At 27.7% G+C, this 12,756-nt stretch overlaps 1 protein-coding gene and 1 non-coding gene across 3 annotated transcripts in view; both read left to right on the top strand.

The window, feature by feature from the left end:
• The first annotated feature begins 317 nt into the window (after positions 1-317).
• On the top strand, positions 318-390 carry TRNAA-AGC (transfer RNA alanine (anticodon AGC)). Its single transcript has one exon. It is a non-coding gene; the product is annotated as a tRNA-Ala (tRNA).
• Positions 391-7,244: 6,854 nt separating this feature from the next.
• Positions 7,245-12,756, top strand: part of LOC101491048 (cytokinin dehydrogenase 5) — a 6,328-nt gene continuing 816 nt past the window's right edge. The window contains exons 1-6 of one of the 2 annotated variants that reach the window (XR_189852.4): positions 7,245-8,281; positions 8,649-8,776; positions 9,486-9,761; positions 11,039-11,301; positions 11,448-11,522; positions 12,582-12,715. Coding sequence is in view for 1 of the 2 variants with exons in the window: in XM_073369105.1 (XP_073225206.1) it covers positions 7,681-8,281; positions 8,649-8,776; positions 9,486-9,761; positions 11,039-11,301; positions 12,582-12,756 (1,443 nt within the window). In the remaining variant the exon portion in view is untranslated. Of the gene's footprint in view, positions 8,282-8,648; positions 8,777-9,485; positions 9,762-11,038; positions 11,302-11,447; positions 11,523-12,581 lie in introns of both variants that reach the window. The other variant, XM_073369105.1, reaches the window with a different exon arrangement.

The following is a 12,756-nucleotide window of genomic DNA, read 5'->3' as shown; positions in this document are numbered from 1 at the left end:
AAATTGAAATTCTGATTAATGATAAATAGAAATTACTAAAATTTGTTTCATTATTTCACATTTTTGTTTGAAAGCGTATTTATAATTTTTCAGATGAACAATTTTGATCAAACTTGAGTATAACTTTTGTATCACTAGTTTACACTATATATGATATTAATCCTTTGATTATTTATTGAATAATTTTAGTTTCTCCGTCAAAAAACGAATGACTTGACTTTTTTTAACGAGGATAAAATTAGATCAATCTGATGCCTTTTCTCGAAGCAAAAACAATACTAAACGATATTACCTTAAAACAGACACAATGAATATCAGGGGATGTAGCTCAGATGGTAGAGCGCTCGCTTAGCATGCGAGAGGTACGGGGATCGATACCCCGCATCTCCATTTTCGTCGCAACTCTCTCTCAATACATTTAAAAAAATTATTTTAACCCTTATATCTGTATATAAAAATAAAATTTTAAAAAGATAATGTCATTATTTTGTAATAAAATTAACATTTCAAAAATTTAATTAAATTTTTAAAACATTTAAAACTTTCATCTTCTTCGAAAATTTTTAAACCCTAAAATTATAATACGAATTTTTAAAAATTCTAAAATTTTGAAATAGAAAATTTCTATTCAAATAAGATGAAATTTTCAAATTTTTTGACTTTTACTCAAATTTTTAAAATATAAATTTTGTTTCAAAATAATGACACTATCTGTTGAAATTTTCTATTTAAAAAATATCTAAATTTCTGAAGAAAAAAAATCAAAATTTTTCTATTTTTATATATAGTAAAAAGGATAAAATAGTTTTTTAAGTATATTGACGAGACGAGAGGTATAGGTGGAGGTGACAAGTAAAAAATTCTATAGAGGTAAACACATATGTATTTATGATTCCCCAAAAGATTCAAACTTATGTCCACTTTCCTACTTATGAATGACTAGTAAATTATCAATTTTTGTTTTATTACTTTTTGGTCCATATAATTTATTTTACAAAAAATGCCCTTACTTTTCTAAAAATTTAGATAATCCAAAATTATAACATTAATGAACAATTAAATTAAAGATGTAGAAGAAATAATAAAATCAAAGTATTTAACGTTACTATTCAAAAAAGACACGAAAATTGATCTATAACGGATATCAATAACAAAGTTAATAAATACTAACGATCAAACCTATCAAAAAGACAAAAAACTAATAATCAAATAGTGATAATTAAATATTTTTATTAAAATCCTATTTTCTTGATATAAACAAAACTTGGACGATTCTAATTAGTTCCTAGAAAATAAATAAATAAAAACTCAATGGCAAATCACATAGGCAATGACACAAAACTTTAGTACTAGTAGTTCTCTATACTAACACATCCCTAAATATTAAAAAGTTTAACTACAAAATTTATGGGCAATTTAAATTAAGGGATTCTTCAATCATTATCATCTAATAATATAAAAAAGAAAATTCAAAATACTAAAAGTTTTATTGATATCAAAATCATAAAATAGAATATCATCAAGGTCGACGTCAAAAAAACCAAGATCATCGTGATTTTTCTTCAAACTTTAAGGTCCGTTTGAAGGACATAATATGATAGAAACATGATAAAATAAAAAGTATGATAGAGACATGATATAATATGAATATAATAAAGAATTGTAATCGTGTTATGTTTTTTATGTGCACATGATAAAAAAATAATGTCATTATTTTAAAACAAAAAATTATCATCTCATTTGTTCATAAATTTATATATTTTCAAAATAGAATAGGAAATTTTCAAAAAAAACAATATCATTATTTTGGAACAAAACTTACATTAAAAAAATTTGAGTAAAATTCTAAATTTTTAAAACATTTCAAACTTTCATTTTCTTTGAAAATTTCAAAATATAAAATTACATGTCGAAAATTAGGTTTTCGAAAAAAATTAGGTTTCAAATTTTTAAAAGTTCTAAAACTTTTGTGAAAAGTAGTTTCGAAGATTTTAAATTAATATAAGCTTTCAAAAAAATATTATTAATTTGAAAAATGAAACTTGTAATTTCCAGTTTCTAAAAAAAAAAAAAACACTGAAACTTTTGTTAAATGATAAATCTTCGAAAACATTTTATTAATACAATAAATTGTATTTTAAAAATTATAAATTAATTTAAACTTTTAAAAGTAAATTCATTTTGAAAATATCATAATCAATCAAAGTTTTAAAATTTTAAAAATTTTCTAATTATTTTTGCTGATGTTTGAATGTGAGTGGAAAAAAAAAATCAAATTTTTATATATAATAAAAAAGATAAAATAAACTCTTTTAAATATGTTGGAAGTGATAGGTATATGTTGGGGTGAAAAATAAAAAACATATTATACAAAAGTGATTCAGTCCACCTTAGACCACAAAGGAGTAGCTCAATACTAGTCGAACTAAAGAAGGGGAAAAAAAAATCACTTGTAATTGTTTAAATTTAACTCAATTTTTATTTATGTCTTTTTTATTTGATATTTTAGTAATGCTACTCGTGATATCTATGTCAACTGCATCTTCTTCCTTCTCACATATTCAACCCTAAACCCATAAAAACTGAAAAATCTGTAGGACAAAAAAGGTCATAAACCCAAATTATTTAATGATAGAACCGATTTCTTAATAAACTTACATCCGTATTATAAACTTAATAAAAAAAATCCAGAAAATCCATGTTAAATAAGAAAGAAAATCTGAATGTAAAACCTAAAAAAATAACATAACTTTTCCAACATCTCATTTTTGCTTTTCCATAAAATAGTTTTGTTTCATCTTCTTGAAGAAGCAAAACCTGAAATTAACAGTAATGAGTGAGCGTTCATTTTATTGTTGAACTATACTCGTGGTAAGATGATTTTGCTCCTTAACACAGTTTTCTGATTTTCTAAAATTTCCTAACTCATTAATAATTTGTTTATTATGATTTATACATCATTCATTAGTCTATCAATGAATGAATTGTTTGTTTAGTGTCCTAAATTTTCACGCAAACAACAAATTAATGGTTTCCTCTTCATCAACCTCAACCTGATGGGACACTCAATATCATCACGTGAATATTTGGGTTTTTTATTTTTTAAAGATCGAGTCTTTTTTGTATTTTAGTGAATGAATATTAAAAGTAGATAAAAAGAAGATACTACATGAAAATGACAAAAAAATGATGATGAAGAAGAGGATGAGGAAAAAATGATAAAGAAGAATATGAATTTGCTGTTTTCTGAATTTTTTTTTAAGGAACTGTAATAAGTTATTTTGATATTTTTAAAATAAAAAATCATTATTAAAAAATATTATTTAATGATTTGTGCTTGAGGGAGAGAGCTATGGTTAATACAAATATTAAAATTCTAGTTTCTTTTACCACAAGAGATCAAAGCAATAGTAAGGTTTTAATTTTCAAACAATAAAAACTAGCGAATACAAAAAAGAATATAAACCTTATTAGATTATTTTTATCAATTAATTTTTGCACGGCAATTTTTAGCTTAAAAAAATTAATTTGTATATTTATTCTTATCAATACAAATTAAAAAATATAACAAATTAAAAGTAATGTAAATAATAATAATTATGAAGTATAAATGAATGAAGAAAAAAAAAACAATTAATGATACATTCAAGGTGGAGCACATTTGTTTATTAATGTTTCCTCTTTTTTTTATAAAAACAAATCGTAGTCTAATCAATCATTTGGTATATTATCGACAACATATGCCTACAAAGGTTTGGAATATACGAGTAATATTCACGCAGTAACATAATCAAAAACAATGAAACACAAAGCTATCACTTTTAACAACATGGCATGCTCAAGTGATTAATAATTTGAGTTTAATTTTGATGGATCATTCTCTTCTAACTCGGCATATGCTAACTTGATAGATGAAATTTAAATTAGGAATGCACACCTCATACAATATACAATGTCAGAAATAGTAAAAATTACTATTTTATTGAAAATTTATAATAGAAATCACGTAAATTATATATTGTAGAATTTTGACTTTAATATAAGTCACACGAGTGTGAATATAAAATCTAACCATATGCGCAAATCCAATTGATGAATTATTTTCTCATTAAAAAAAATAGTGAATCATTTTAATTCCTTTACTTCTAAGACGCGTTTTGCGTAATAAATTCATATTCCAACATCCACTTGCTCTTAATTTCTGATTGTGAAGAACTTTAATTAATTCGAATAATGTAGTCCATAAATATTAAATAAACTCTCTAATATACGTTTGTACCTATCATGCAATCTATGCCTTAGATTTCGTGTTTACTAATATTTATGGACCCTTGGGAACACACTAGTAATTCAGTGATTATGACCTTATGGTTTGAACACAGCTAGCATACATATACCCCTTGTAAATAACGTGGAGTAATATTGAACTAAATTAATCTGAGAACCTAGAAGGGAATGAGAGAATGTTCATTTGGCACTTGAGCTTGACAAGGATCGCCCTACTCTTGGTCTCTGCACCACGTGAACTATTTGATCATGTCCCCACAAAGATCCTCCGTATCCATACGTGGACCCTACCAGCTCTTTCCTATAATAAGCACAGCCTATAGATAATTATAATCACGTTATTAGATTAATCTCTTATACATTTTAAAAACTTTTGTATATCTAAAAGATTAGACTCATAATAAATATAAAATATAAAGTTAAAAAAGATCAAATAAATTTTAATTTATAAAATTTTAAAATTTCATTTTTTTAATTTTTTTTAAATGTACCAATGTAAGACTTATGCAAGACAATATTTTATATTCTATATTTTAAACTTACCAACACGAAATTTATGCAAGATAAAGTGGCGAACACCAAAATTTTTGGTCTAAAAGTTATGCTTCTTCAAAAAGTAAAACATTAAATTGATTTTTCATTTTGCAAGACAAACACTTTTATTAATAAACAGTGGCGGATTTTTTTGGAACCAACATTCTATATATATTTTTTTTATATATAATAATAATATATTATTAATTATTTTTATATATATAAAAATAATAGATTATCAAAATAATAGTGATAAATAATTAAAATAGAATATTTTTAAAAATATTTTCAATGTTAAAGTTTTCTATGTCTTTTAACATGATTCGAAACCAGTCTTTTCTTTCATGCAAAACATCTCCGACTAAAAAAAAATGTTTTTTTCAAATCTTTTTGCAAGTGTTTTTTTTTTTTTAAAAAAAATGGGACCCAAAAATGAAAATGGATTTCGAACATGATAATCAAGGTACGATTCTATTTGTGTTCCATAAGCTGTTAAAAATCATAAGTTTTTTTTTTTCGTGGATCTTTTTTTATCTTTCAGTATATCGTATGTGCCAAGGTTTCAAAACAAAAGGAAATAAGATCCTTATCTAAATACCGTAATAAAACCAGTCTTTTGGCAATTTGTTGTGAGATACTGGAACATCCTGATAGGTGCATTTTATATGTACTTCTTTCTTCCAATCCCTAATATCTTATGACCATTCGGGTTTTTGAAATAAAAGTATACGAATGATATTTGTGGTTTCGAGAAACTGTCGCATTTCGCCTCTCTCCTTCTATACCTTTATTCTCTAGTATCTATGTTCAAGTTGTTCTAAACTACCTAATATTGAATGATAAACTAACTTATCTCGAAGAGAAAAACTCTAACACTCTAATTAGCAACTCAACTACTAAGTATTAACAAACGTTTACATGTTAAGCATTGATATATGATACAGTGTGATACTATTTTTTAATTGTAAATTGTTTTAACTAATATGTGTATTTTTTTAAGAGTAACACGATATCTAAACATAAGAAAATTGATGCATTTTTTAACACAAAAGTTTTCGACAAAGATGAAAATCGTAAAATAGATATATTTTATTTGATTGAATTGTGTGAAGTTCTAAAAACTTGTATTGTGAAAATTGTAAAACTTGTATAAATTGAAATTTTAACTTTTGCAACTTGTCTATCATATATGAACTCTAAAAAACACTATATGACTTTTAAGAATTTCAATTTTAATATTTTTGTTAATACTTATTGATTTTCGACTCCTCCTTCCATATTTTGTACAAGATCCACCACTGTTAATGAATAAAGTCCACAAACACAAGATATAAGACATAATATCTAATACAATCTCTCTCTATATATATAACACAAATACACCCACACTAACACAATAGCAAATACTAAAAATTTAGAAAAGTTATTTTTAATATGTGAATTTACTAATATTATGTTATTTATTATTAATCTATATATTATATTAAAATTAAAATTTAAGATATTATATTAGTACCGATCTCACATTGATTGAACCTTTAAATTTTGAAGAATTACTCATATTAGTTTAATGTCTGATCCAATTTTAATTATCTTAAAATTTATACACGTGTCGTGAGTTTTAGTGCATTCAACATTTTAAAAACATTAAGGGGGTAAAAGCTAATTTTGTTCAATACACCAAGTTCAAATCCCCTCCAACACATTTGTGAACTCGACAACTACACCACTTTCATTGATTAAAATTTTCTCCCACAACTTTTTTAAAAAGAATGTAAAAGGTATTATTTTTAAAATAAAAATAAAACTTTTATTTTATTTTGTTAATATTTGTTAGCATGATCTTTTAAATAGTTTTCATTAATTTATATGACAGCGTATTCATATGAAATAAATTTTTATCTAACAAAATTTTATAAAAAGTGATTCGAGTATAAAAAAGTATTATTTGTGGTCACTATTATAAAAAAATTAAAATTTATTATTATTATAAATAAAAAATAAATAATTTTGAATTATTTAATACTATGATTTCTAATATAATTTTTATTTATTTCATAACATTTAATATTAATAGTTAAGATAATATTAAAAATGAATTATTTAATAAATTTGATTTCTATTTTACATTAAATATATATAGTACATTAATTACTGTTATATGTGTTTTTTAATAATAGTAGGAAGGAGAATGTTGTAAAGTTTAATTCAAACATAACCTATTCTTACACACCTTGAAACGATATGTAAAAAATTTGGGCAAAGAAAGGAAGGTAATATATGTGGAGAATGAGGCACGTGTCTGGTGGCTTGTCGCACGGGACGATCCACGTGCCTTTTCTCACTCAGGTTCTAGTCATCATGTATCTGTATAAATTGAGAGAGAGAGAGAGAGAGAGCCTTTGTTTATTGTGTATCTTAAATCCTAGACACACAGTAATCACTCACACTTCCATTCATCACATTCACAACTCTCACTACGCACGCACTTTCTAATTTTCATTTCTATCTCTTTCCGCACCCCTTCTTTCTTACGATCGATTCCTTTTCTTTTCTTAATTTGTATTCAACTCATCTACTAAATTGCACCTATAGTAATACTAGAGATAAAAAAGAAATGCGAGCTAGCTACAGATCTATATGAAAAGTAGCAAGATTCTTTATCTTTCTGCAATTTGCGTACAAAATCTTTAAAGCGAAATCCTGCTTACAACTCAAACGCTGCTCCAACAAGATTTTGTTCTCTATGGAAAATCTTGTAAACATTTTTCCTTTCTAAAATACACCACCATACTCACATATATGAACATGTGATGCTACACAAGATTCACGTTAGTTAAAGAAATAAAGAATATATCAATGGAGGCCGTAAAGATCAACAAGAAGATTATTAATATTCTGTTAACGATTGCCGTATGCCGTTTAATATTAACGGTGGAGTCTACATTAACGGAGATCCTCGACGTAGGACTAGAGGGAGAAGTGAGTGTGAAAGAGTCTGAACTGGAAGCGGTTTCCTTGGATTTCGGGAGGTTAAGCAGTAGAGGAGAAGCGTTAGCAGTTGTACGGCCAAGGTCAGCAGATGACGTGGCAAAGGTTGTTAGAGCGGCGTATGAATGGCCGTGTTTTGCTGTGTCGGCTAGAGGGCACGGACATTCAATAAACGGACAAGCGGATACGAGGGTGAAAGGGGTGGTGATTGAAATGGGGAAGGGGGGTGTAGAAAGTAGTAATAATCCTCCTCGTGTTTGGGAGAAAGAAATGTATGTGGATGTTTGGGGTGGTGAATTGTGGATACATGTCTTGAAGGCAACATTGGAGTATGGTTTGGCACCCAAGTCTTGGACTGATTACTTGTATTTGTCTGTCGGTGGTACTTTGTCTAATGCTGGTATTAGTGGACAAACCTTTAATCATGGTCCTCAAATCTCCAATGTTTTTCAACTTGATGTCGTTACAGGTTAGTTGCTAATATATACCTAATTAATTACTATCCATGTCATCATAGATTCATTATATTGAAATCATGTATGTGAAATGTACCACTTAATACGTGTTTTAGATGACTAATAATTTGACATAATCACATTGATGATTGTAATTTTGATAAAAATTATACTATTTTAAAGTTTAAATGAAATTAGAGTTTTACTGTAATTTAGATAAACTCACGTTAATTTTCAAACATGCACTTAGTTATGTGACACTTATTTAGAGTAGAATTGTACAAATGAAAGTAATATTTGTCTTTAGCGTGGTGGTTAATTAATATATGAGTATTACTACTATTCTCTTATTGCTACGTCTATGTATCTGGTGTGTAATAGGAAAGGGTGAGGTGTTGACGTGTTCTGAAGATCGTAATTCAGATTTGTTCCATGCTGTTCTTGGTGGTCTTGGACAATTTGGAATCATCACTAGAGCGAGAATTGCTCTCCAACCAGCTCCTCAAAGAGTATGTATATATCTCTATCTCCTACGTACTTAATCATCTGTCACCACTTCTTACACCAAAATTTACACTCAATTTGTTCGTTCTTTCTTTGTAAGTACACTACTTGTTCCACGTACACGACCCAGCTAGCTAGCGCATGCTATAATGTTATCATTCGCTATATAGTAAGATACATTATTGATATCCACTTTTATGTATAAATGGGCAGTTTAAATTCAAATTTAATAATCTGATTAATCAGTTATGTAGATGATTAATATATACATTGAAATATTACTTATAAACGATTAAAAAAAGTACATTTTTAATATATAAACGCCCTTATTTTTTTATATAAAAAATACGCCCTTATTAGAAGAAAAAGCAAGTGCAAATAAATGTATAATTTCTTGAAGTCGGTTCAACGTGGTTTGCATTTTTTTATAGGTGGGGCACATGATATGTCTTCTTTAGAAATATTTCTTAACATCATCGACAAAACCTAATTAAAAAAGGTCGTTTTCAGGAATGGTTGGCAATTGATCTCTCTTACGTGTCGTGTCGCCTGCTTGCAGCTGGGGCCTACTCAAACTTATTTATTTTCTTTCAAATTAAAATGATTATAGGCTAAATAAAATTTAACTACGTAATTTTTTAATTAAACATTTAAAAATATTACATGAAGAATATTTTAATTGTTTATAAATAATATATTGAATATGTTGAACAGGTTCGTTGGATACGAGTTTTGTACTCCAACTTTTCAACCTTTTGTAAGGATCAGGAGTTTCTAATATCTTTGCATGGGAAACCAGCGACCCAAAGATTTGATTATGTTGAAGGTTTTGTGATAGTTGATGAAGGACTCATTAATAATTGGAGGTCCTCTTTTTTTTCACCTAGTAATCCAGTTAAAATCAGTTCCCTTAATGCTGATGGAGGTGTTTTGTATTGTTTGGAGATTACCAAAAACTACCACCAAGGAAATGCAGATTCTGTTGATGAGGTAATTATACACCATACACAAACATATATATATATAGATTCCCTTGTCTGTTTGTTTGTGTGACAGTTACTTCTATTGCTTTCATTGTACACTATAGAAGAATTATATTACAATAATTTTTTTGGTACCCATTAGAAAATTGTGGATATATATATGGAGACAAAATAAATATAAAAACAAAATTATGTGACTTTGAATGATTGGTTGTTGGATATTATATTCATCTAAATTTTAGAGTATTGGTTTGATACTCTTAATTAATGCGCTAAGAGCACTGAAATATTCATATATCATAAATAAATAAAAAATTGATTGAGTTTGGTTATTTAGTGTCTAATAACATGTCAATATTGTATTTATTTATCATACTCATTTTGATAAATTTAATTTTTACAAGCATCAAACTACCTAGCTAGTTAGCTATATTTTAAGTTATTAAGGAGTGTGTTTAATTCTCCGACTAATAAAATAAAAAACAATATTGATCATTAAAAAATTATACATATTCTTATGAACTAACTATAGACCTTAATAAAGCCAACATAAAATAATGAAGTCCCATATGTGCATATCATATGGTATAAAACCACAGAGATATCTGTGATATATATATATATATATATATATTACTGTGCAAGTTGGAATTTACACTTCTCCACACTATGTCTGTGAGTTTCACCATTATATCTCTTTGAAACCAAAAATAAAGTAAAAGGATAAGGGAAATACTTATGCTTGACAGATTTTGGTTTAAACTTTAAACTGCGCCGGCAAGCCACCAGATAGATTATTCTCTTGCTTTTTTAGCTTCTCTCAATCCATGCAAAACATAACTATCCTTAAAATAAGGGATATGCACATAACTAGTATATCACAACACTTTTTCTATCTTTTTCTCTCTCAAAGTGTTAGAAGGATGTATTAGTGTACACACATCATTTTTTCTTAAAATAAACAGGCTCATCCCGACAAAGCAGCCGCTAACTAACAACTTTATTTTTCATTCCTAGATAGTTTTTTAATTTGTAGTAACTGGCTTTGTGTATATATTATGTTAGTTGAAATAATATTTTTTATACACTCTTTTTTAAAAATTTAATAATGATTTCTGATACAAATTAAAAATTGTTTAAAACTATAAAAATCATAAGAATTAATACAAACTGGACTATATTCTGCTTTTTAAAATATACTAATTTGTTTGATTGTTCTATATTGTAACACAATAAAGACAGGTTTGAAGATTTTTAATGTGTGGACGTCATTTGATGGTGCAGGAAATACAACCTCTATTGAAAAAGTTAGATTTTATACCAAAATCAGTGTTTACAACGGATCTGCCTTATGTGGATTTTCTGGACCGTGTACATAAGGCAGAACTCAAACTTAGATCCAAGGGTTTATGGGACGTCCCCCATCCATGGCTCAATCTTTTTATTCCAAAATCAAGAATAGAAGACTTTGACAAGGGTGTGTTCAAGGGCATTTTGGGAAATAAGACTAGTGGGCCTATTCTCATCTACCCTATGAACAAGAACAAGTAAGTTTATTTATTTCCCGAATGATACATACAATTCTATATAATTTCGTAACTTATCATTTTCATGTTTGGACAAAAATAAAAATCATATTTCATGCATGTCCTAGTCATAGTGAATATAGAATAAAACCACGGTATTCTTGCAGGATTGCATAGATTCATTCGTCTCATAAACGACATATTTGTTGCTGACAGCTTCTCACTCGGTGTCAGTGTTTAAGGTCTTTATAATATCCCAATCTTCCTTTTCCCATTTAATTAAGTATTCTATCTTATTATTATTTTTATAAAAGACAATTAAATTAATAAAAGTTTGTGTATTTGATTTATAAATTTTAATACGTTGTAGTTTATAATATAAATTAATATATTAATTTTGATTGAAAATTTTGTTTTTTATAAAAAAAAAAAGGCTGGAGGAATTGTAAGATATATAAGAAAAATATAGAAATTAGCATTGGATAGCTAAGTCTTTTGGTGTTACAAAAGACAGAAAAATTGTGTAACATAATGCTAGTAATATATACAAGCAACTAATATTGCAAATAATTGTGGTAACTAATGATAATGTGTGAAGATTCTCTACAAATGAGAATATATGGGTACGTGTATGTGTTTGTTTGTGCGTGCATTCTCCAAGCCAGGTGCTTATCAATAATTTCTGAATTAGGTAACATTTATAAAGATCATCATCATAGAGTAGTGAAGAACTGTTAATGTCTTTAAATAAAAGAATAATCAGTTGCTAATCAAACTAAAGAACAACAAGCATGCAAAGCAATATAATATGCATGTAGTTATGAAGACACGAGGGTTGTAAGGAAAATATGCATCAATGGCAGCTAGGAAATGCCGCGCTTTTTCTTACCCTTTGTGTATACTAGAAGCAAACAAAAACGGACGGCTGTGATAATCCAAATGGGGAGATTCTTCTGTCAGAAGATCTTCAATTGGGACCCATTCTTGGAATGGTAGGGATGTCATGCTACTAAAACCTAGTCCCATTGACACCGCCTATGTATACGCAACCACCAATGTCCATGTCAATATGCATAACTTCTTATGTACATTTAATAAATAATGTTAAGAAAAATTGGATTAAGCAAACATTTTTTCATACAAAAACCATGCAGAATCCTAATGGCCTCTGACAAGTCAAACAATTATTGTTACCAACGTAGTAAGTGAAATTCAACTACCGTTTTGCATAATTGCATGTATGAAAAGAACAATCCAAAACATGATTTTAGTTGTGGTTGTAATGAGATTTTTAATGTTAGGTGGGACCATCGGAGCTCGGTGGTGACACCAGACGAGGAGGTGTTTTACCTGGTGGCATTTCTGAGATCAGCTTTGGATGCTGAGACACTGGAGTACCTGACTAATCAGAACCGTCAGATTCTGAGATTCTGCCATGATTCGAAGATCAAGGTTAAACAGTACCTACCCCATTAC

Source organism: Cicer arietinum, chromosome 5, assembly GCF_000331145.2.
Source record: "Cicer arietinum cultivar CDC Frontier isolate Library 1 chromosome 5, Cicar.CDCFrontier_v2.0, whole genome shotgun sequence".
NCBI classification, from domain to species: domain Eukaryota; kingdom Viridiplantae; phylum Streptophyta; class Magnoliopsida; order Fabales; family Fabaceae; genus Cicer; species Cicer arietinum.
Note: the sequence above shows the minus strand (reverse complement) of the source record. Positions and strands in the feature narration are given on the sequence as shown.